The sequence below is a fragment of the Hypanus sabinus genome, chromosome 10 (genome assembly GCF_030144855.1).
Source record: "Hypanus sabinus isolate sHypSab1 chromosome 10, sHypSab1.hap1, whole genome shotgun sequence".
Classification (NCBI taxonomy): domain Eukaryota; kingdom Metazoa; phylum Chordata; class Chondrichthyes; order Myliobatiformes; family Dasyatidae; genus Hypanus; species Hypanus sabinus.
Window position 1 is genome coordinate 109,568,203 of NC_082715.1, and position 26,300 is coordinate 109,594,502.

Here is a 26,300-nt window from a genome sequence, read left to right on the forward strand (position 1 = left end):
GATCATTTCTCAGTCTCCTAAATCTCAAGAAATAAAATCCTAGTCCATCCAACCTCTCCATATAACTTAGTTCCTCAAGTCCTGGTACTATTCTTTATAGTTTAGTAGCATCTTTCTTATAAGCAGGGTAGCCAAAACTGAAAATACTCCAAGTGCTCCTCATCAAGTGTCCTGTAAAACCATACATGACCTCTTAACTTTCATATTCAATGCCCTGACTTATGAAGGCCTTTGGTAAAAAAAAATTGTTTTCCCTGTGTTCTTTTCCAGTCTTTTCTTCTGTTAATCTATTCTTTCAGTTATCAACCTCTGCAAAGAAAAAGATTTTCCTCATTGAAATAAAGACACTCAACTTTATATCAATACTCCCCACAGCTTCTTTTATTCTGAATATTGCCACCACTCTCTAAATACACACAAGTCCTAACAACATTGCCATTAATTTTCTTTGTATCCTTTCTTAATACTGTCACATGCTACCGGTTGTAATTAGAATTACATGCAGCATTCCTGTTCTGGTTTGTCGACAATTGTATATAATTCTAACACTAACCCTCTGTTCTCATATTCCACAGTTTGGCCAACAAGCTAAAGAAATTTTTACACATTTTTAACCATCTCATTCATCTATTCTTCTGCCTTCAGGGATTTGCAACAACGCACTCTGACATCTGCAATAACAAAGATAAGCAACACATATTATTCTCAGGATGTACTCCATCCATGTGGTGTTCATTGGTACTGCTCCAGTGAGTGGAAAGAGACTTCAAGCTTTCTCTCCAAGGATGCCTGGGCAGAAATGTAATCTCAGGCAGACCTTCACTACAAATGGCCACATTCATCAGGCTCAAGAGATCAATGAAGACATCCCACAGCCAACCCACCATGATCAGTGCTCAGCCCCTGCAGGGAAACACTTGGAACAGTTCTTTTCTGTACCTTAACTGAAAGACGACTTTCACCTGCACTCCTGCTAGGTTGCATGCAAGAAGCAAATATGTCACAGTGAAGATCATCAGGAGAAAAAAAAAATGAAAGATATATTCAGAAAAGATTTATGATCTGAATTTGAAGTGGTGATTGATGAACTGTTCAGCACCTATGCCAGGCAGAATCAGCAATTCCATACAGTGCTAAATGAGTGACCCATGTGATACAGAATGACTTATGATCTTACAGAAGTGGATGTTGTATACATAGATTTTAGAAAAGCTTTCAACAAGGTCCCTTATAGTAGGTTGATCCAAAAAAATTAAAGCATATGCGATTCATGTAGACTGTTGATTGGATTCAGAATTGGCTTGGTCAATGCTGAGAAGGTTAATGCTGAGAAGTGTGAGGTTCTACATTTTGGCAGGAATAATCCAAATTGGAGTTTAATGCTGAGAAGTGTGAGGTTCTACATTTTGGCAGGAATAATCCAAATAGAACATACAGGGTAAATGGTAGGGCATTGAGGAATGCAGAGGAACAGAGAGATCTAGGAATAACAGTGCATAGTTCCCTGAAGGTGGAGTCTCATGTAGATAGGGTGGTGAAGAAGGCTTTTGGAATGTTGGCCTTTATAAATCAAAGCATTGAGTACAGAAGTTGGAATGTAATGCTAAAATTGTACAAGGCATTGGTAAGGCCAAATTTAGAATATTGTGTGCAGCTCTGGTCACCGAATTATAGGAAAGATATCAATAAATTAGAGAGAATGCAGAGACAATTTACTAGGATGTTACCTGGGTTTCAGCACTTAAGTTACCGAGAAAGGTTGAACAAGTTAGGTCTCTATTCATTGAAGCGTAGAAGGTTGAGGGGGGGGATTTGATTGAGGTATTTAAAATTTTGAGAGGGATAGATAGAGTTGACGTGAATAGGCTGTTTCCACTGAGAGTAGGGGAGATTCAAACGAGAGGACATGATTTGAGAGTTAGGGGGCAGAAGTTTAAGGGAAACACGAGGGGGTATTTCTTTACTCAGAGAGTGATAGCTGTGTGGAATGAGCTTCCTGTAGAAGTAGTAGAGGCCAGTTCAGTTGTGTCATTTAAGGTAAAATTGAACAGGTATATGGACAGGAAAGGAGTGGAGGGTTATGGGCTGAGTGTGGGTAGGTGGGACTAGGTGAGATTAAGAGTTCAGCACGGACTAGGAGGGCCGAGATGGCCTGTTTCTGTGCTGTGATTGTTATATGGTTATATGTTATATTGAAGACTGCAATAGTGGTGGAGGGGTGCAATTCTGACAGGAGGCCTGCAACCTATGGCTTTTCCATATGGATCAGACCTGGGACTTCTTGTATATACAGAACCTGTTGCACTTTGGGAAATGAAATCCAAGAGGAATGTTTATAGTGATTGGGAAGGCCCTTAAGAGCCTTGATGTACAGAGGGATCTTGAAGTGCAGGCGGAGAGAGCCAATAGTAGATAGTGTGGCAGAGGGCATAAGGCATGCTTACCTTCATTGATCAGGGTGTTAAGTACAAGTCAAGTTGTACAAAATTTTAGTTAGCCCATACAAATTGTCTGCATTTTTGGCTGCTGCATTATAAAAAGAGGATGTGACTGCTTAGGATAGAGTGCAGAAGAGGCTCACTGAGGTGTTGCCTAGAGCATTACGTACAAGGACAGTTTGTATAAGCTCGGATTGCTTTCTCTGGAGTGTTGGAGCTTGAGGGATGCTCCGGTAGAAATATATAAAATGAGAGGCACAGACAGAAATATCAGTTATTAGAGAACATGTATTTAAGATGAGAGGGGAAAGTTTAAAGATCTGTTTTTGTAAATGCAAGTAGGTGCAAATATGATAGCAATGTTTAACGGGCACTTGGAAAGGCACAAACAGGTGGGGAATATGGAAGTGGATTATTTAAACTGGCATCATGATCAACAAAGTCACCATGGCTCCAAGGGCCTATTCTATCTTTTGTTCCATGCCAATGCAGTTGGCAGTGGAAAAGGATTATTAAGGCAACTAGATTATCTATTTTATCAAACTGAAAAGTCATGACTAGATCAGAAAACAAATGTAGCTCAGGTTTATATGCAAGCACCACTTTTGGGAACAAAGCTTGACTTCAAAGTTCAAAGTAAATTTATTATCAAAGTACATCTACATCAATGAGATTCATTTTGTTGGGGGTCATAATATAAATCAATGAGAGACTGCACCCAGCAGGACGATGTGCAAAAGCCAATTAACAGCAATTACAAAAGAAAATAGAAATAATAATAAGTAAATAAACAAAAAAAATATGAGATGAAGAATCCTTGAAAATGATTCCACATGTTATGGGAACAGTTTAGTGATGGGGTAAAGTGATGCTGAGTGACGTAAACCTGAATGGTTCAACAGCCTGATGGTTGAGGGGTTAACGACTGTCTGGTACAGCGCTCAAAGTTGGGGAGGCCTGTACCCATGATGGACTGGACTATACCCACAACTTTTCATAGGATTTTCCATTCAAACACATTGGTGTTTCCATGCCAGGCTATGATACAACCAGTCAATGTATTCTCCACCAATAGAACTTTGTCAAGGTTTCAGAGGTCATGCCAAATCTTTACAGATTTCTAATGTAGTAGAGGTGCTGCTGTGCTTTACCTATAATTGCACTAACGTGCTGGACCTAGGACAAGGTCCTTTGAAACGATGACACCACAGAATTTGAAGTTGTTGACCCTCTCCATCTCTAATCCCCAATGAAAACTGGCTCATGAACCTTCAGTTTCCTCCTCTTGAAGTCAATCATCAGCTTCTTGGTTTTGCTGACTTTGAGTGAGAAGTTGTTCTTGTGGTACCACTCAGCCAGATTTTCAAACTCCCACCTGTGAGCTGATTCATCAACACCTTTGATCTGGCCAATGACTGTGCTCTCATTAGCAAACTTAAATATGGCATTGGAGCTGTACTTAGCTATGCAGTCACAAGTATAAAGCGACCACAGCAGGGTGCTAAGCACACTGCCTTGTGGTGCTACTGTGCGATGGAGATTATGGAGATGTTGTTGCCATTCTGAACTGACTGGGATCTGCAAGTGAGGAAATAGAGGGTACAACTGGACAAGTATTGATATACTTTGATATATTTAACAATTCAGACTGTTTATGGAGATTGTTAAGCATTGGCTGGGAATACCAAGATCCAGATGATTCATTCTAGACTGGATCATTGGGTCAGATAATATCACTGGGAAAAAGAATTTACAGCAGCTACAGTTGACGAGGACAGCATAGCAAAATAGAAGGCCTGATCCCACAATCTTGCCCCGCCCCGTCTTTCAATATGATCATCTGCCCCAGACCACATCTCCTCTTCTCTGTCAGCTCCCTAGAACCCCCAGTTGCCTGATCTTCCAAAAATTTATCCGTTTCCTCTTTTTAAAAAAAATTTCCAGTGATCTGACCTCCACAACTCAGTGGGTCAGAGAATTCCAGAGATAATTGCTCGATGTTGTTATAAGCCAAATCTGCAGCTGGATTCATTCAGGAAGAAAACATCATCTTAGCAATGTCTTCAAGGGGCATGTCTTACCTTTAAGTGCTGGCAGCTTCTGAAGCTCTCTATTCTTAGCCAGGTTGAAGCGGGATGAACTCTGGCGTCTCTCTTTCTTTACAATCTGTGGTCCTCCAGAGTACTTGATTTTGTTGAGCTGAGTTTGAGGAGGAGCACTGTTACTGGGCCGCTTGTTTGGAGCTGGCTGCTGCTGGACCTATACCAAAATAGAGAAATTTTCATGTTTAGTCCCCAGTGAGAAGTCTTTGGAATATTTAAGTTCCCACCCACCTCAACCAGGAAGGTTCCAATTACCACTTGGGTGTCCACAAAAGATCAATCAGAAATCTCGAATCCATGACCCAAAGGCTGGAGCCCAGTCTTTGTGCTCCACCAGGAAAGTTGAGCTCCCAATGTCTGCGAATCCTTGAGTCCAGTCAAGGCTGGAAGCTATCTGCCCTGAAGTCAGTGGACTGTGTACACATGCGTGGGATGGAGGGAGAGAAGGAAGGATGAATGGGCCTTGTTTTTTCTGTTGTTTTGTTACTTAGTGTTCTGTTCTGCTGAGCATTGCAGGCATGCTATGTTGGTGTTGGAATGTGTGGTAACATGTGCTGGAGGTAACCCACATACAGTACCTATAAAAAGTATTCACCCTCCTCGGAAGATTTCACGTTTTATTGTTCTACAACATTGAATCACAGTAGATTTAATTTGGCTTTTTTGAGACTGATGAACAAAGCCTTTTCTTGTCAAAGTTAAAACAAATTTCTACAAATTAGTATAAATTTATTACAATTATTCAATCCAAAATAATTGATTGTACTAGTATTCACCCCTTCAAGTCAGTATTTAGTAGATGCATCTTTTGGCAGCAATTACAGCCTTGAGTCTTTGTGGATAGCTCTCCAGCAGCTTTGCACATCTGAACACTGCAATGTTCCCCCATTCTTCTTTATAAAACTTTAAGCTCTGTTGGATTGCATGGGGATCATGAATGAACAGCCCTTTTCAAGTCCAGCCACAAATACTCCACTGGATTGAGGTCAGAACTCTGACTTGGCCACCCCAGGCCAACTTTGTTGTTTTTAAGCCATTCCCATGTAACTTTGGCTTCATGTTCGGGGTCAATGTCTAGCGGGAAAATAAATTTCTCCCAAGTTGCAGTTCTTGCAGACTGCAGAGGCTCCCACACACCTTCAGGCAAACTCTAGCTGAGATTTCATGAGCCCCTCCCCCCCCCATCCCCCAACAGTGGCTTTCTCTTTGCCACTCTCCCATAAAGCTGTGACCAGTGAAGCACCCAGACAACAGTTGTTGCTTACAAACTCTCCCTTCTCAGCCACTCAAGCTTGAGTATGACCTGCTCTCGGCAGATTTACCGCTGTACTATATTCTTCCCATTTCTTGATGATTGATTCAACTGTACTCCAAGGGGTATTCAGTGACTTGGAAATTTTCTTGTATCCATCTCCTGACTTGTGCTTTTTGATAACGTTTTCATGGAGTTGCTTGGAGTGTTATTTTGTCTTCATGGTGTATTTTTACTGCAATCAATTGAAATACCTTGACTGCACAGGTGATCTCCATTTAACTAATTATGTGACTCTAAAACCAATGGGCTGCACCAGTGATGATTTGGCATGTCTTATTAAGGGAGTGAACACTTGTGCAATCTGTTATTTTGTTTTATATTTGTAATGGATTTGGACCACTTTGCAGAAATCTTTTTTCACTCTGACACAAATTTTTTCTGTTGATCAGGTTATTTAAAAAAAAAGCCAAATTAAAATCCAGGGTGATTCAATGCTGTAAAACAAACAAAAACATGAAAACTTCTGGGTTCAGGGTGAATACTTTTTATAGGCAGTGTACTTGGGTTGTGTTAGTTGTTAACACAAGTGACACGTTTCACTGTATGCTTTGGTGTATGTGATAAATAAATGAATCTGAATCTAACATATTGGAGATCAGAGACCCGAGTCACTGCAGATGCAGGATTCTGGAGTGAAAAAACCACAAACTGCTGGAGGAACTCAGCATGTCAAGCAGTACCTGTGAAGGGAGAGGGATGATCAACAGTTTGGATCAAGATCCTTCATCAGGATTGAAAGTGCAGAAGGAAGAAAAGCAGTATAAACAAGTGAGACAGGTGAGACAGAATGGTAGGACAAGTGGAATCAGGTGAGGGAGAGGAAGGTTAGAGACAGAAGACTGGTAGATGATAAGTGAAAAGAGACAAGGGAAAAGAAACTGCACTAATTGAGCTCGGTGGTTGGGGGGGTGGTTACAGAGTTTCTGTAGGGTGATAAGTGGAACAAAGTGGGGACTGCAAGGAAGGAAAGGAAAGCAAGAAAGAAGATCATTCAAATGGATAATAGATGGGACCAGTGGAGGGTAATAACTGCATTTACGGTGGGGGGGGGGGGGTTGGCGGCGGGGTTGGAGAAGGTATAGAAAGGGAAAGAGAACATACAGTGTGTTTACGGTGGATTGGAAAAGGAAGACATAGCATCTGTGTGACCCAAAATTGGAAAAGAGTGCTCATACCATTGGATTAGTGTAGAAATGGGAAAGAGTTAATCGGCTTGCAAAAAGAGCTCTAGATGGCTATTGTAGATGGAGCTCAAATGCTCCACAAAATGGTCACCCATTCTATGCTTGGACTCACTATATAGAGATGGCCACATCAGAAGCACCAAACACAATACATGAGATCAGAGAGGTGCATACAAATCTTTGCCTGACCTGGAAAAAGACATAATTGGTGGTGGGATCCTATTGCAGCAAGTGGAACTGGCAAATTAAGACATGCTGGATGTTGAGGCCAGGAAGGACCAGAACTCAATAAGGTACAAAATGCTGGAGGAACTCAGCAGGCCAGGCAGCACTTACCCTTTTTGCTTATTTACCAGCTTTGGCATTCCTTCCCTCACTACCTGCTTTGTTTCTCTTAGGAGCATTTGGTTAACAACGGCTAGCAGTCTGAAGGATCAGTCTCAACTTTCTCTTCCAACCAACAAAGCCCAGAACAACAAGAATGAAAGTTGCTAAGCCCGACTATTGTGGACAAACAAACCAGTGAACTGTGCACAAGGCTCCATCTTGCTGCAACATGTTTCATCTCCCCTGAAATTGAATGTACAAATGCAGATTCTAGAGGATTTTGGCAGTGTGATCACGATAAGCCTAAAAAACAAGCTGTTTTTAAAAGAGTACATTATGCAAAACAAGTCAAGGTATCAACACCCAACACATACAGGGCTAAATGACTAAAGTAGGAACTAATAGTTCAGAGATGAGATTTGAATCACTGGCACAGAGAAACTTAAAGAAAGTTTTAGTAAATAAGGAAGATAAATTTGTTTAAATCGAGGGTGGAACAAGTGGAGTAGATAGAGGGGAACCTGTGGATGCATGTTTGGATGTCCAAAGGATATTTGACAAGGTGCCACTTAAAAAGATAAGAACTTAGTGCTGCTGGTTGACTACTTCACATTAGTGACTTTGTTTTGCCTACGACACATTGCACAGTGGCATCCTTGCAGATAGCTTTTTAAAAAATTATATGGCAACAATAAAAGGAAGACTAGAAAACAACACCTGTGTAAACCTGGCATTGTGTGTCTGTCCAATCTGAGCAAAGTACAGGCAGTCCCCGGGGTACAAACGAGTTCCGTTCCTGAGTCTGTCTTTAAGCCAGATTTGTACGTAAGTCGGAACAAGTGCATCCGGTATTATTTAGCGTTAGTTAGTCAAATGTTGTCTTTATAGTATATATTTTACCTTTCAATGCATATAAAACACTTAAGAAACGTATCTATTCCAATAATTAAACCACTGCACTGCTTAGTAATAATTGAAGCTTTCAATGGGGCAGGGCCTTTCACATGCTCCATTATTCTCATTTTATTCTTTTATTTTTTAAAACTGTTCCGATCATTGACCGACTGTAGCCTAATGCTTTTCCAATGACTGATGACGTTTCGCCTCTTTCCGAACACTTTATTATTTCCACTTTATTTTCATTTTCAATTGTGATCACTTCCTGTCAACGGAACAGAAATGCTTGGGGGAGGGGACGGCAGACCTCGACCTCTCCCAGGTCCTAAGGACCACCGCACTGAATTCCCTGGGTCCTAAAGTGCACCTGACTGAGACAGGTTACATGAGTGGGGGCTGTGCTGGGTTTGGGTATTTGATCCTCCTTAATATTCCACATGGGAATTTAAACTGGAGGTGGCAGTGTGTGTGTGTTTTTTTTACAAGGTCGAGTTGTGAGCTCAAGATCAACCCAGCACGCTCAGGAGCGGTCTGTCACTGGATTGAACTCGGGAACCTCCGTTCTCGAGCCCAGCGTTGATCTCACTGCGCCACCGACCAACCGGAAAGGGGAGGGGGGAGATAAGGGTGAACATTGCTCATAAAAATTTAAGCCAAATATGAAGTTACACACTCAACACAGTGTCATTGGCAACAACTTGAAATGGCAGAAGGTGCCGCGATCCGACTTAAAATGGCAGACGGCGTTCTCCTTCCTCGGTTCTTAAGTATGAGTTGTTCATAAGTTGGATGAACTACCTGTATAGATGGACTTGATGTTGGCTTTTTCAGGTGCCATTTAATTTTATTTTTGGTTGATCATGATTTGGATTTTCTGGAAATTAATCATATGATCGTACAACACAGAAACAGGCCACTTAAGCACACCTTGTCCATTGCAATTGTGATGCCCACCTCTGCTCATCCAATTTGCCCACAATGAAGACCTGTCCTTTTATGCCTTTCCACTCGTGCCTTTTAAATATTGTAACTATGTGCTGTAACATTAAAAACAAAGGTGTCCCAGGAGCGGAGGTATTCAGTAAATGTTGTATGTAATTCTCAGAAAGAGCAACAAACATCAATACATCCTCAAACAGTAATTACTTTGCTTCAATGGGATTTACCTTTGGCCTTGAATTGAAGCCATCAAATCTTGTGAGTGATAGTGCAGTGAAGAGCACATAAATAACATTAGGACAAGTGCAGAGCCCCATTTAACCCTAGAGGATGCAATAGCAGGCAATGAATTGACTTGACTACCAAGTTGGCTGGCTCAATCAAATAAATAAAGGCAATGTGCAAAGGTGCATTTGTTAATTGGCAGCTTCTTCCTGTAAATGGGTAGGGCAAGAATTCTGTTAGCAGTACCAAATGAATAAAAATCCAGTGGAAATGCAAGGAGCATAATATCTGGAACAATTTGGCATCTTTACAATAAATCAGAAATGAGGAACAGATTTCCACATTCACATGGATTTCCTCTACATTGATTGTTACCATTTTGCTATTTTCAGGTTTCACTCAGCAGGAAGGAAATGAGCTTAGCTGGGAATTTGTCAGCTGGAGCTGCCTTTCCATTTGACACGGAAATGGGCCCTTCAGACTGCAGGGTCCGTGCCAGCTTTTTTGCTCATCTACACTAGTGACATTCGTCTGCCTATTTACATTCCTATCTAAATGCCTCTTAAATATAGTGATAGCTGATTTCACCACCTCAGACAGCAAAGAGCTGATATCAACCACACTAAAGACTTTTCCCTCAGATCTTTTAAACTCCCACTTTCCACCTTAAATCCATTTTGATAGTTCTACCATAGGAAACTGAACTACAGTTGCAATAAAGTTTGTCAACCCTTTGCAATTACCTGGTTTTCTGTATTAGTCACTCATAAAATGTGGTCTGATCTTCAAAGTCACTATAATAGACAAACACAATCTGCCTAAACTAATAACACACAAACAATTGTACTTCTCATTAATACTGAGTACAGTATTTAAACAATCACAGTCCAGGTTCAAAAAATATGCGGGGTAATGCCTTCTACAAAAGGAGTAGGTGTCCTGCAAAGATCACACCAAGAACACAACATTCAACGCGGAAGGAGCTGAAAAAGAACCCAAGGGTAATAGCAAAAGACCTGCAGAAATCTCTAGAACTTGCTGAAGTCTCTGTTCATGTGTCCACAATGAGAAAAAAAAGAACAAGAATGGTGTTCATAGAAGGACGCCACAGAGGAAACCACTGCTCTCCAAAAAAAACCATTGCTGCACATCTCAAGTTTGCAGAAGACCACCTGTATGTTCTACCATGCTTCTGTCACATTGTTTTGTGGACAAATGAGACAAAAAGTTGAACTTTTTGGCAGAAATGCACAATGCTATATTTGGAAGAAAAAGGGCAATGGCACACCAACAGCAAAAGCTCATCTCAACTCTGGAGTATGGTGGAAGAATAATCATGGTTTGAGGTTGCTTTGCTGCTTCAGGGCCTGAACAATTTGTAAGCTTCAGGGAACACTGAACTCAAAATTGTATCAAAACACTTTGCAGGAGAATTTCAAGGTAGCAGTGTGTCACCTGAAGCTTAATGGAAGTTGGATGACGCAACAAGACAATGATTTGAAACACAGGGGTAAATCAACAGAATGGTGGGAGTAGAATGTCCTGAAGGGGATTTGTTCATGCAAGGTATCCCAGAAATAATGATGAACTGAAACAATTTTGTATGGAAAAATGGTCTAAAATTCTTCCTCGCTATTATGCAAGTCTGATCAGCAACTACAGGAAATGCTTGTGAGGTTGTTGCTGCTAAACCAATTATTAAATACAAGGGTTCACATACTTTTTTCCAGCCTGCACTGTGAATGATTAAACAGTATGTTCAATAAAGACAAGCAAAGTATAATTGTTTGTATATTATTAGGTTAGGCAGATTGTGTTTGCCTATTATAGTGACTCAGATGAAGACAAGATCACATTTTATGGGTGATTAATGAAGAAAATAAGGCAATTGGAAAGGATTCACAAACTGTTTCCTGAAACTCTAACTACCTATCTATGCCTCTCATTCTTCATTAAAGGCATTCTTCATCCCTGTCTACATAGGCTGTGAAATGGAGTACAAGTTGAGAAGTCATAGAATCACTGTTAACATATGACAGCTCTCAACTGTGCTGCAAAATAATAATCTCTAAGAGAAGGTAGGCCCCATCTCCCCTTTTCCTTTGCTAACTGCAAAGTTTTGAGACGAACTCTAAGCCTTTCACTCTGCCAAATATACCTTGATAGCATCTTGTTCCATTCATTGAATTGATTTTGGTTAATCTCTATTGGGAGGGTCTGAAAGAGATATAATAGTCTGGGCAGTACATGCATTTTAATAGACTCAATCCTTGAATTGAGACTGAGAAAAGTAATCAGGTTCCATCTTGCCACATCTTCCTTATTTTTTTATATAAAGGCTGATAATTACATTCTGATAATTTTGCCATATCTTTTGGTATAATGGTGCCCAAATACTTGAAAGATTGTGTGCCATGCCCAGGGGTATCAAATTTCAATTTCTCTTGATGGGCTATAGCAATATGAAAGTAATTGGGTTTTATCTATGTTGATCTTATATCCTGATAATTGACCATATTGTTCAAAGGATTGCATCAATTTAGGCAAAGAGTATGTTGGTTGCCCTAGATAGATCAAGATGTCATCCACATAACAAGCCAATTTATGCTCTGTCCCTTTAATAGTAATTCCCCTGATATCTTCATTCTGTCTGATGTATTGAGCTGATGGTTCCAGATATAACGCGAAGAGTAGTGGTGATCATGCACAACCCTGTCTCGTGCCCCTTTCTAGGGTAAGACTATTTGATAAATATCCATTGATTTTAATCCTAGCAGTAGGATTGTCATATAATATCTGTATAGTTTTAATAACTGTGTCTTGGAAACCAAATCTATATAAAACTTTGTAAAGGAAATTCCAATTAACCGAACCAAATGCCTTTTCAGCATACGACGCTCAATGGAAAAACATTGAGGAGTGGATACTTCCCATCCCCATACAAGCAATTTTGGCTGATAACGACCTGCAACAACCTGTACATAAATACTATTGATAACCCATGGGTGAAACTGACTCAAAATATGAAAAACTACTATAAAAGAACATAATCTAGAGGAAGATATTGCAATTCTTAAATGGTGTGCATATGACTCAGATTTTACACCAAATAAACTGGATGCTAGATTTAAGGACTGGACAGCTAAAGGAATAACAGTTCTTTGCAACATAATGAAAGAAGGAACACTGTTCAGCTTTGAAATGCTTAAAGAGAAACACTTAATAGAAAAACAAGATTTAAAAACAAAAAAAAAAAAATCGGTATTTACAGATGCGACAATGTTAATATGAAGCTTAAAAATTTAACCAAGGCAAATACATGCTTGATAGAGCTCTTTAGAAAAGCATATAATTCAGATAATGGTAGTAGAATCATTTCAAGCATGTAGAAGGGGTTGTCAAATCTTTAAACACATTCGACTTCATACATTAAAACAAAATGGGAGAAGGAAGGAGGGATCATTATATCTGAGGAAGAATGGACAACAATATGGAGATATCAATGGAAATGTACCAGTTCACAGAAATGAAGGGAGTTTGGATGGAAAAACTTGATATTTTATTACACCCTCTCAGAAATCCCATTATGATAGTAACCTCCCTGTTTGCTGGGGAAATTGTGGAAATCAAAATGCAAATCATTATCCTATTTCTTGGGACAGCCCTGTTATCAAAAACTATTGGAGGGGGATACACAATGCCCTACAAGACATCTTTAAATGTGAAATATCCTTAGAAACTAAGACCATATATTTTGGATATATACCTCAAGAATGGTTGAAAAGAGATAAATATTTAATGAATATATTGTTGGTGGCTGGTAAAAAGACTCTTACTAGGAAATGGTTATCACAGGAGAGCCCAACTTTAAATACATGGATGGAAATTACAATGGACATTTACAAAATGGAGAAGATAACAGCATCTGTTAACCACAAGCTGGAAAAATTTGATTCATACTGGGAAGTGGTTTAACTACATAATGCCTCATAGGCCTGATTTTATTCTCACAAATCAATGAATCTATTGTTAAAAATAAATATCACTTGCTACTTGTATATAAGTTCTTTCCTTTTGCTTGTTTTTTCTTTCCACTCTTTTCTATAAGTGTATACCTCAGATAAATACTTTGTGGAGATTTGTGATATATATGATATAGATGTACAATGTCTGAAATACATCTTATGGAAATGTTTGATGATGAACTTCAATAAAAAAAATTATTTAAAAAAAATCACTTAACATATGACCTCTAGTTTCAGTTTCAGCTAACTTCAGTGAAAAAGAGCCTGCTTTCACTAACCTTACTGATATCCTCAATTACTGTACACCTCTATCAAATTTCCCCTCTCATTGTTGCCATTGGGAGGTGGTACAAGAGCCTGAAGACACTCAGTCAGAGAGTTAGGAACAGCTTCTTTCCCTCTGCCATCCGATTCCTAAATGGGTATCGAACCCACGAACACTACCTTTCTTAAAAATTTGTTTTTGCACTACTTACTTTAACTTAACTATTTTAAACAAATACATGTATAAATGAACAAAACTGGACAACATGGAATATATAATATATACATACCTAAATACAACATATATATTTTTACTGTAATTAAATGGTGTGGCAAAATTAACAAATTTCACAACATACACTGATGATATTAAACTGAATTCTGTTCTATTCATCCTGTCCCTTTACAGGAAAGTGACTTCATGCTCAGCACATACAAGGTAGAGCAAACAGACCTGATTCTGTGATTTTATGACCTCTATCAGATCAGCTCAGCTTTACTTGCTCCAGGGAAAACAAGCCCAGCCTCTCCAATCTCTCTCCATAACTAGTCCTAAAATTCAGACAAAATTTTGGTGAATCACTTCTGTACCTTGTCCAGCATAATCACATTCTTCTTATCTTGTGGCATTACAAGGGTGTTGTTAACAAACTGGCATCTCAACTTCTGAAGAACACACAAAAGCATCCCCGACCTTCTTTTCCCAAATAAAGAACATGTTGCTAATTAAATAACTATGAAAACCATTTAAAGGCACTGCTACTCTAGACCACACTTTTATAGCAAAGACTGGTTTTAACTTAAGTTTATACTGCCCTATCCCCAAAGTCTCAATGGAAAGGGGAGAGGAATTTCATCAGTTACTTCTAGATCCCATATTGAAGAAAACCCATTTTATAAATGCATTAACATTCCTTGTATCTTTCCTTAATACACATTCCAAACATCCTAAGACATTGCATTACTATAACCAGAAGCTAAAACTTAAGAGTTGAGCTCAGCTGGTGGCATATGACATCAGTGCCGGACTCCGGAATGGAGGTTCCTGGTTTCCAATTTAGTCGGGCTGTTCCCATCCGTACTGGGTTAAGTGTTGAGCTCGCAACTCAACCTCATAAAATAAAGAAAAAACCACAAAAATGTCTGTGTGAGGAGTGGCGTGCCACACAGTCTTTCGTTTTGCGCCTTGTAAGGCGTGAAAATGCCTGGTGCTGGCCTCTCAGGCCTGAGTCGACGTCATCATTATTAAAGGGTGCCAAGGGCAATACTGGGTCTCCTAATGAGATTGATTCCAGGCTTTCTGTACCTCTTTTTGACACAGATGAGGTACCTGAAGACAAGACTAACGTTGTAGCTATGTTTGAAATAAGCAGAGATAATTCATATGACTAATGCATCTAAGCCTTAGATCAGTGGTGAGAAAATTATTGTAAAGGCAGGAATATGGCTCTGTGCAGAAGAAATCCAAGCTCACTAACTTGATCATGAAGATGCATCAAGAATGATGACAGCAAGGCAGTCGATGCTGTCTACGAGGACTTTATGAAGACATTGCTTAGCAAGGACAGACGAGGTATGCTCATCCAGAATGTTAAAGGCAAGCTGCCTAATTGAATCCAAATTTGGCTTGTTGATAGGAAATAAAGAGCAGGGAGGTTATGCTAGAATTGTACAGGTACCTACAAGGGTGCACGTAGGGCACTATGTGCAGTTCTGGTCTCCTTGTTTGATAAAAGACTACTGGCTTTGGAGGCAGTGCCGAGTAGGTTCACCAGGTTGATTATGGAGATGAGTGTTTTAGTCTATGAAGAGAGATCAAATTTCCTGGGACAATACTTGCTGGAATTCAGAAGAACTTGCAGGAATTTCACAGATCTAAGATGGAGATGAGGAGGGATTGCTTTTCCAAGAAGGTGGTGAATCTGTAGCATTCTCTGTCCAGGGAAGCAGGAGAGGATACCTCATTAAATACATTTAAGACACAGTTAGATAGATTTTTGCATAGCAAAAATACAGATTATGGGGAAAAGGCAGTTTGGTGGCTGAGATCAGCTATGATTTTATTGAATGGTAGAATAGGCTTGACAAGCCAGATGGCCAACTCCATGCTCTTAAACAGAAAAATTGTCTTGCCATTATTTCTATAAGCAACAGTTTACTTCTCTTGTTCTTGTTGCAACAAGCAATTTATTGGTGCAATTTTGCTGATTAATTTGGAGTATTTTTCAACTAATTAAATGCAGAAAAAAATCGATATTTATTGTCAAAGGACAGGAGTTTTCTGCAATACAAGAAAATTGAATCTCCATTGAAAATTGAAAATAACATGGAGTCACAAGAGACTGAAAATGCTGGAATCTGGAGCAAAAAAAAATTGCTGGAGGAATGCAACAGGTGAGCCAGCAAACGTGGAGGGAAATGGACAGTCAAAGTTTCGGATAAAGGCCCTTGACCTTAAACATCAACTGTTTGTTGCCCTCCACAAATGCTGCTTGACCCAATGAGTTTCTCTAGCATTTTGCTTAATGTTTCATAAAGCATAATTGGAAGCTGATTTCATTTCAAATCATGGAAAAATTATTAGGCCTCACTACAAAACGTGCAATATTAAGCAAACCATTAAAATACAATTTAGCAACCTGGTGGGAAAAGACCCAAGGACTTTCTGAGTGGTTACATCAACAGCTGGTATGAAAACTCCAATTCCCAGCATTACAAGAGCTGCAGAGGATTGCAGACTCAGCTAATTCCATTAGAATTAGGGCACAACCCTCTGCCCCATCAAAGACATCTTCAAATAGGCAATACATCAAAAAGGCAGTATCCATCAGTAAGGACCATTATTATCTGGAATAGGCCCTTTTCTTTTTTTCTGCGTGAAGAGTTGGTACAGGAGCCTGAAGACCCATACTCCATGTTTTAGTAAGAGCTTCTCCATCACATTTCTTAATAGTTCATAAATGCTACCTTTATTATTTTTAGTAATTTTATTTACAGTGAATCCGAAGAAATTCACAGTGATAATAAATTCAATTCAGATCAAAAGCTTTAAAAGTTAACAAATGAAAACCATCCTCATAAGCTGAATGTCACATTGCCAGAGATGAAAAGCTGATCATCTGGAGAAATAAAGACACTTTTCTCAGCAAAAGTGATGCTCTCCCTAGTTCAGTTCCTGGCAACATTGTCAGTCGAGTCAAAATAAAAATCCTCTTCTGTCAGCAAATCTGAAGTAAAAAAAACATGTCATTTCAATATCTTTCATCCTCAAACCAGTTTACTTGTAGTCCAGTAGGGTAATACGATGGATGAATTTAATGCTAAGAATGATACACTGATATTAGAAGCAATTTTGTTCACCAATCCAATTAAGCTGTGTGCACTGTTAGAGTGATTATTGGGTTTAGGTCATTTACATTTAGCAAATGGCTTTGGTGGACACCAGTCTTCAGTTCCTTGACAATGTATTGTGGATTTAATTCGTAACAATGCATTTCCTAAAAGCTGTGAATCCCAGTCCAGATGTGGCACCTGTGGGATGAATGTGAACCAGAAGATGTGAAGTTTACATGTAGGTTCAAAGACAGCATTACCTAGTCTTTGTAAATATGGAATTGTCCTTTATGTTAAGCACGTAAAACACCAAATAAATGTACTGTGGATTCAGTTTGGAACAATGGATTCCTGAAAGCCCAGTCCAGACACTGCTGGCGCCGGTGGGATGGATATGAATCAGAAGGCATGAAGCTTGTAGGTACAGTTGGCCATCCTTATCCACGGATTCCGCATGTGCAAATTCAACCAACCGCAAATCGCGAAAACCCGGAAGTGCTCTACCAGCACTTGTTCGAGCAGGTGCAGACTTTTTTTTCTTGTCATTATTCCCTAAACAATGCAGTATAACAACCATTTTACATAGCAGTTACATTATATTAGGCATTATAATTAATCTAGAGATGATTTGAAGTATACGCAAAGATGTGCGTGGGTTACCGTGCATCAGAATCGAAAAAAAATCAGAAGTTCTCTTACTAAGTCAGAACAGGTACATCCAGTATTATTTAGCATCAGTTAGTCAAACGTTTATCTTAGTATATATTTTACCTTTCTATGCATATAAAACACTTAAGAACATGTATTTCAGTGCCAGGCTTGGGAATGGAAGTTCTCAGGACTCAGGACAGATCGCTCCCTAGTGCGCTCTCCACCATGCTAGGTTGATGTGGAGGATCAAAAACTCAAAACCCCAAAACCTAATAATTGAACCACTGCGTTGCTTAGTAATAATTGTCGCTTTCATCTGGGCAGAGCCTTTCTCACTTTATCCTTTAAAATTGTTCCAATCATTGACAGAACTAGCCTAATGCTTTTCCAATGACCAATGGCATTTCACCTCTTTCCAATCGCTTTATTATTTCCACTTTATTTTCAATTGTGATCGTGATTATTTTCGTGAACAGAAACACTGCGCATTCGGAGCTCTGGCACAAGGTCTTAATGTCCACTGCTCTGAGACAGGTTAAATAAAGTCTGGGGTTCCGCTGGGTCCTAAGGTCCACCGGATTGAGACAGGTTTAATAAAGGACTTGAGCATCCGCGAATTTTGGTAACCGCGAGGGGTCCCAGAACCAATTCCCCATGGATAAGGAGGGCCGACTGTAGTGTCAAAAGAAAGCATCATCTATTCTTGTAAATATGGAATTGTCCTTTGAGTTTAGGAAATAAATATCGAGCCCCGCATTGGGCCAGCAGACCTTTCCACCGAAAGCATCTCGGTATGATGCCTGCTGTACCTTGTTTTGTCAAATAAAGAAGCTGCTTTGTATCTACCAGTAAACCTCTCCAGTGATTTCATTCATGCAACAACATGCACCGTGATTCAAAACAGACCAGTTTTAAACAATTTACTAAATTATCAATTAATCCTTTAATATTTATTGTGAACTTATTCTTATTCTAGGATAAGCCACAAAAGGTCCTTGACACTCAAAGCAGGTGCTTGGAACATTGTGATCTCTTCAGTGACAACTCTCCAGCTCAATGTCACCCAAAACAAAACGGCCCTCTTAAGTGTGGACACCCACCAAACACAAACACTAATTTCATCAGTAAATTAAAATTCAGTGTTATCATTTGAGAGGATCTGTTCTGGATCCAACACGCAAGTGCCATTACAAAAGCCTCTACTTTCATTTTCAGATTTGGCATGTCATCTAAAACTTTGATGAACTTCTATTGACACACAATGGAGGTTATATGGGGTCTGGTTGTATCACAGCCTGCTGTGGGAACATCAATGCCCTAGAATGGAAAAACCTATAAAAGTAGTGATACAGCCAAGTCTATCACAGGAGAGCACTAGTCATCAATGTCTCCCTCCACCCAGGCCATGCTCCCTTCTTGCTGCTGCCAAAGAGTCCCACACAACCAGGTTCAGGAACAGTTATTACCCTTCAACCATCAAACTCCTTAACCACAGTGGGCAACTCCAGTCACCCTTACACTGAACTGATTCTACCATCTATGGGCTCACCTTCAAAGACTCCAAAAGTAATGTCCTCAAAATTTATTAATTTACTTATTTTCTTCTACATATTTGCACAATTTGTTATCTTTTTCACCTTGGTTGTCCGTCTTCGTGCAATTTTTCATTTATTCTGTTGTGTTTCTTTGTATTTACTGTGAATGCCCATAAGAAAATGAATCACAGAGTGATTCACAGCGACATGTACTTCAATAATAAACTTAGTTTGAACTTTGAATTGTTCTTGCAGTGTTTTGTACAGTCTTCTACACTGTCTTATATAATTCATGCTCTGTGCACTATCTGAATCTACATGCATGTGATGCTGCTACAAGATTTTCCTTGTATCTGTACCTAACCAACTTGTGCATATGGCAATAAACATGAAATGATGGCAACGTGGGGAGAATAGATTATCGGGAATCTTAGTGGGGAACAAGTAAGAAGATCGCTCTTTGGACTAAGTCTCAATTGGACTAAATAGTTTGTCTAAATTATAAATATGTTACTTCAATAAACTGACTTTAAAAATCTCACAAGTACATTTTTTAACCTGCGTAATCAATTCAAAGTATATTTAAGTACATACAAGTCAACATATACTCCCCAGATTTGTTTTCTTGCAGGCATTCACAGTGGAATAAATAAAACAGAATCATTGAAGGATTCTCAAAGACGGACAAAAGCCAATATGCAAAAAGACAATAATCTGTGTAAATGCAAAATAACAACAAATAAATAAATTATACTGAGAACACAAGTTGTGGAGTCTTCGAAGGCGAGTCCATAGGTTGTGGAATTGGCTTGGAATTGAGGTGAGAGAAGTTATCCACACTGATTGAGGTGCCTGATGGTTGAAAGGCAATAAGTGTTTCACAGCCTGGTGACGTGGGACCTACAGCTCCTGTCCCTCCTTCCCGATGGCAGGAGCAAGAAGAGAGCATGGCCTTGATGGTGGGGTTCCTTGATGATGCTGCTTTCTTGTGGCAGCACACCTTGTAGACATGTGCAATGGTAACAAGGGCTTTTCATGTCACTCACTGGGCTGTATCCACTACTTTCTGTAGGCTTTTCCATTCTTGAGCATTGGCATTTCTGTGATGCCACTGGTTAGAATACTCACCACTATGCATCTATAGAAGTTTGTCAAAGTTTTAGATGATACGCTAAATCTGTGCAAACTTCTAGGCAGAGGCACTGCCACTTGTGTGCTGGCCACAAGGCAGATCCTCTGATATGATAACGCCAAGGAATTTAAAGACAGAGCTTTCTCCACTTCTGATCTGATGAGCACTGGCTCACGGACCTCCATTTTTTGCCTCCTGTAGTCAATAATCAACTCTTTGGCTTTGCTAACACTGAATACGAGATTGAAAATCTGTTGAATGATACCACAATAATCTCCCTCCTATATGGTGATTCATTACAATCTTTGATTTGGTCATCAACTGTGGTTTCATTAGAAAACTTGAATATAGCACTGCAGCTCTACTTAGCCTCACAGGTTATAAGTATAAAGCAAGCAGAGCAGGGGCTAAGCACACAGCCTTGTGGCATACCACTGCTAATGCTGATTGTAGAGGAAATCTTGCCGACCTGTACAAAGAATTATCAAGGACTAGAGCTTATTGAATAGTTTCGTGGGGATGATAGTATTGACTGCTGAGCTGTAGTCAATAAAGAACTTACTGATGTTTGCATCTTCACTGCACAGATGTTCCAGAGACACGTAAACAGCCAATGAAATGGCGTCTGCTGTTTACTTATTGTGACAATATGTACAATTATCAACATTCAAGAGACAAGGAGATAACTAGAAAAGAACAAACTGGTTCTGGCAATACATTCCTACTTTTAACTGAGCCCATTAATAAACAAGGAATGAAAATAAGATTATATGAAATCAAATCAGGATTCACTGACTTCTTTTGGTGCAGTTTGCAGGATGTTTTCTTTCCCAATGAAGGAAACACTACACAATGATTACATTATCCATCCTTTTGCAGGCAATAACCTTGTTCCATCTTTCAAATGACATTCATGTGGAAATGACAACACTTCAACAGCTCAATTAAAAGAAAAAATCAACACCAGTGTTTTGGCTGAAAGATGAATTACAGCATGCAAATCTGTTGAACTGCAATAAAAACTCTCACAATATGATTGAGCTTATTTGCATGAAATCTGTGCTTGCTGTGCTAAAGACCAAGTATTATTCAACATCAGAAGCAGGGGACAATCTTGGGGCCAGTTTCAAAAATTTCTTTACAAACTGTGGCTGTTTGCAGAAGAACAAGCAAAATCTTCACATTAGCAATGAGAAACTAAGACATGTAGGTAATTTTAATAAGGTACAAGAGCAGGCTGTCAAGACTTTTTTTTGTACATGTCTTGTATACCAGGATGGATAAAACACAGTGAAAATAATGAAGCTCAGCTCAAGAATTGAAAACGATGGAATGTATCCCATCATTTATAAAGGAAGACTGGCTACATAGTGTTGTGAATATAAACTAAAAGATCTCCAGCATGCTGGATCAGGATATTGCAAATAGTGCAAGGGAAAAATTTAATTATGCAACCACTATGGATCTGGACCACAATATATTTCTGCATAAGCATTTAAAAGTCCTATTAACTGCACTTAAAAGTCCTCTTTCTGCTCTCTATAGCCCACGATAACTAGCGCTTCCCAAAAAGATTTCTACTTTTGAATAAATGTAACAAGGCATAATTTCCAAAGATTCACAACCTTTGGAGCGAAGAAACTTTTTTTTATATTAGAAGGACTGACAACATATCCTGAGATGGTGACTCAGTTTCAGACTCTGCAGGTGAAAAGAATCATTCTCCCAGCAACAATTTTAAATTTAGGCGATCATAAAACAAGTCCTGCAACTAAATCTGCTTCAAGAATACAGGTTAGCATCCAGTGAACTCACACTGAATCAAATGATTGAAATTAAACAAAATTACTAATCCAGCATTCTACAAGGGGAAACAAGTTTCTTTAAAAACTGTCCTTGGATTAGTCTTGTCTCCAAGAATGACTCAGAAGGGTTCAAAGCACCCAGTCAAAGTTTATCTACTTTCTCAAGTTTGTGGCATGACTATCCATCAAAAGTTTGCACATCAAACTTTTCAATGTACAGATAAACTCAAAAATTCCTCCTCCTCAAAGAATTAATTGACATGGGCCAACTAAATTAAAGCAATTTAAAAGACATTGGAGTTACAAAGTAGTTCAAGAGGAAAGCGGTTTTGTCAGTTGAAAGTGACTGCCCTTGACACAAGCATTTCTTGTTTACGTTACTCCAGATCTTTGCACCATTTTGCATTCACTGTTTGTTGCTGCACTATTACCATTATTAGAATGTAATACTATCTACTCTAAGCTTCACACAAGGAAGAAATTTTATTGGTTAATGGTGAATATAATAATAAACTGAAGTGATGCAATGTTTGATTGAGTATAGCATTAAGAGACCCTGGTAAAGACAGTCAACAGATATTAAGAGCAAAATGAACCTTGAGCTATAATCACATCCCAACAAAGGAATATGGCTGTAGTGGCTTAAAATCAATCCTCTCTCTCTGCAACTTCAATATAACATGACATGTAGAACCACTGCCAGCTGCTTCACACTGACCTTGCCTCCACCACCAAGATCTGAATATACTTGCTGTTGATGGTGTAACATTCAATTCTGAATTCCACAGTAAAAGACAGTTTAGTTCTACATGCAGGGCAGGCAACCACTCTTTTAGGACAAACTGATTAGTGACATTTCCAACAAGAGATATCAACCTTTTCACTGCAAATTCCACAAGTCAAACAATATGTAGATGTGGAATTAAATGGCCTATTTGTTGGCACTGGTTTCTAAATCCTGGGAATCTCCACCCATCAATACTAGTTTCACAGGAAGGACCACAGCTGCTCAAAAAGGTGGTTCACCATTACCTCAGAAGCACTTTTGGCCCAGCATGCCAATGTTGCCCATGGTATTCAAGAACAATTAGAAAACAAGTGCCAATTACTAAGCTTTTGACTTGGTTGAACTTCCACAGTTTACTTTCTAATCCAATATCAAAATGTTCATCTTAAAGCAGCTCTGCTCCAGACAAAATTTCTGCTCATCTGATTCACCCTCAATGGCCTGTCTCCTTCCTGGTTTTATATTAAAATTCCACAACCGTATCCTGTTCTTATCAAACGTCTCCAGCTTCAGCTCATTCCACATGGATTTCAACTGAATTTCCAAATTTTAGGGATGGACAGCTCAGAGCCACAAATCATAGCCTTTTCATTCAAATTATACAGCCTAATGCCACATGTTTACAAACAGAAGGTCTTGACCTCTCCACAGCAGCACCAACTTGCTATCCCAATACCATCTTGCTGTTCGACATTATCCTTTATTGCATTTTTATAAAATACTTTTCTTTCATACTTCAAAGGCTACAAACTTTAAAAGCTCTTCAATTTTAACACTCCTAGTTCTTTCTGTCTCCCCCCCCCCCAACTTCATCTTTCTCCACACCCTCCATCCTGAAGCCCCACTTTTTGTTTGATCCCACAAGATTACACCTTGGTAGAGGCCTCAACTTCACTCCACTTGCCCAAGTTGAATGAACAGAGAGTTCTTCTACCACTGCCTTTAACTCTCGGGCCATTTCTTTAGCTAGTAGTCTTTAAACTAGACTGCGGCCTGTTTTTCACCAGGGCACCATTTTCTGGCTACTTTCTTTCTGGACCTAATAACATTTTCAGCTGATATGAAAGTTTTCCACCGCTCTAATTCATTATAAAGGCCAGCACAGTGAATGAAGTATCCATTCATTAGGCTATCCCATTACAAAAACACTTTTGTTTTACACATCTCCACAGCTTCTCTCCCACCGAAAACTAATTTGCTCTAATTTACCAGCTGTGATGAAGGGCTGCAGACTTAAAATGTTGGCAATTTACCTTTCCATTGATGCTACCTGACCTGAGCCTTTGTAACTTTTTCTGCTCCTGTGATAAGATTTTTAGCAGACAATCTTTGTTTTTCAATTTTAATCAATGCTGTTGGGTCACAGATCGAAGGACCCAGGTTTAAATCCGCCTTTGTGTACCTTATGTGATGTCTTTATGTCCTCCCGCATCCCAGATGTCCTGATAATTAATGATAGCCATTAAATCTAAAATGGTACAAGAATGAAAAGGGAAGTTAATGAGGACACAAGGCAGAACAAATTGAAGTACTACCAGGAAATTAGCAGGAGTGGAACCAAAGGCATTTTTCTGCTGGGAGCTGGCATGGGTTGAACAGCCCAAATGTGCTGTAAGTATGTACCCTACCACCCCATTGAAATGTTAACACACTGCTCTCTTGGGATTAGCATTGCAAGAGTCACACAATGCCAATGGTTATATCCATCAGCTAAATGAGAAAACAAGTCAACAGAATTTACCTTGGAAATTGGAAAGAAAACTAGAAAACACTGAGAACATTGAGCAAGTTAGGCAGCCTGTGAAGAAAGAAAAAGTCAAAGACCCTTCCCAAGAACTGGAAAAAAGAGAAAATGTTACATTTAAGTTCCAAGGAGCGTGGGACAGAGAGTCAGGACAAACTCCCAAGCAAGAAAAATCAATCTGAGAATGACACAGATTTATCAGACAGAATAATAAAAGTTTCACAAGGTTGGTATTCTACATTTACCTTTCTCAGAGTAGCACTTAAGTTTAAAGGAATCAAATCTGTTATTGCATCAATCTGTACTTCTACTGAAACTAGCCAGTTATATGACTCATTCTCCTCAGCAGCAACACAAGGGATGTTGTTCATGATACACAGAAATGATCTGGATGAAAATGTAGGTGGCCTGATCAGCAAGTCTGTAAATTACATCAAAATTGGTGGTTTAGATAGAGAAGGTTGTCAAAGGATACAGTGAGATGTAGACCAGTTGGAAATATGGATGCAGAAATGGCAAATCCAGGAAACTGTGAGATATTGCATTCCGAGAAGGCAAATGCAAGAGGAAAATACATGCGTCAGTTTACTTCAGGTCCTCTGGTTTCTTCCCACATTCCAAAGATTAATTGGAATTTTAAAGGTTTTAAAGATTTATTCCAAAGGTTAATTAGTCATTGTAAATTGTTCTGTGATTAGACGATTGCTGGGGTAGCATGATTTGAAGGGCTGGAAAGACCCATCTCCGTTCTATCATTAAATAACAGGACCTTTAGGAGTACGAACATACTTGAGATCTCTTGGGGTGCAAGTCCACAGCTCCCTGAAAGTAGGGCACAAGGGGCAGGGTGGTAAAGAAAAATTTTGCCATTGGAACTGGAAACAGGAAGTCATGGTGCTCTCGTATAAAACATGGGCAGTTCTATTGACACAGTGGGTTTGGTGAGTATGCGGGAGAGGTTTATCAGAATGTTATCTAGTTTGGGGTGTATTAGCTATAAAGGAGAGGTTGAACAATTTTGGATTGTTTATTACAGAGAAGAATAGGCCCGTCTGGCCCTTGGAACTGCACTACCCAGCAATCCGATTTAATCCTCGCTTATCACGGGACAGTTTATAATGTCCAATCAACCTACCAACCGGTGCATCTTTGTATACTGGGAAGAAACCTGAGCACCCAGAGGTAACCCACACCGTCAGAGAATTGAACCTGGGTCGCTGGTACCATAAAGCGTTGTGCTAAACATTGCACTAGCATGTTGCCCCATAGTACTCTATAGTGTCAGATGCAGAGGGGTGAGCTGACAGAAGTATGTTCAATTATGATACATACTGTAGATACGAGTAATCTTTCAAAGTGCTCCCCCACCCCAGATGTAAATGTCAAATACTGCAGAGCATAGCTTGAAGGTGAGAGAGGGCAAAGTTTAAGCAGATGTGTGAGGCCAAGTTTAAAAAAAGAAAATCGAGTAGTATATACCTGGAACATACTGTCTGAAGTAATAAAAGCAGATACAATAGCAACATTTAAGACACATTTACATAATTGTGTGAACAGGCAGGGCATAGAATAGAGGTTCCCAACCTGGGATCTATGG

The 26,300-nt window shown here is 39.4% G+C and overlaps 1 protein-coding gene across 5 annotated transcripts in view; it reads right to left on the minus strand.

Annotated features, from left to right (window-relative positions):
* Positions 1–26,300, minus strand: part of ppp2r5d (protein phosphatase 2, regulatory subunit B', delta) — a 148,284-nt gene that overhangs the window by 79,203 nt on the left and 42,781 nt on the right. For 2 of the 5 annotated variants that reach the window (XM_059982606.1, XM_059982607.1), the window contains 2 exons: positions 24,362–24,427; positions 4,520–4,697 (listed from right to left, as the gene is read on the minus strand). In XM_059982606.1, the coding sequence (XP_059838589.1) occupies positions 4,520–4,697; positions 24,362–24,391 (208 nt within the window). In that variant the 5' untranslated portion in view covers positions 24,392–24,427. Of the gene's footprint in view, positions 1–4,519; positions 4,698–9,429; positions 9,452–24,361; positions 24,428–26,300 lie in introns of those variants that run through there. The other 3 variants (XM_059982603.1, XM_059982604.1, XM_059982605.1) reach the window with 2 other exon arrangements.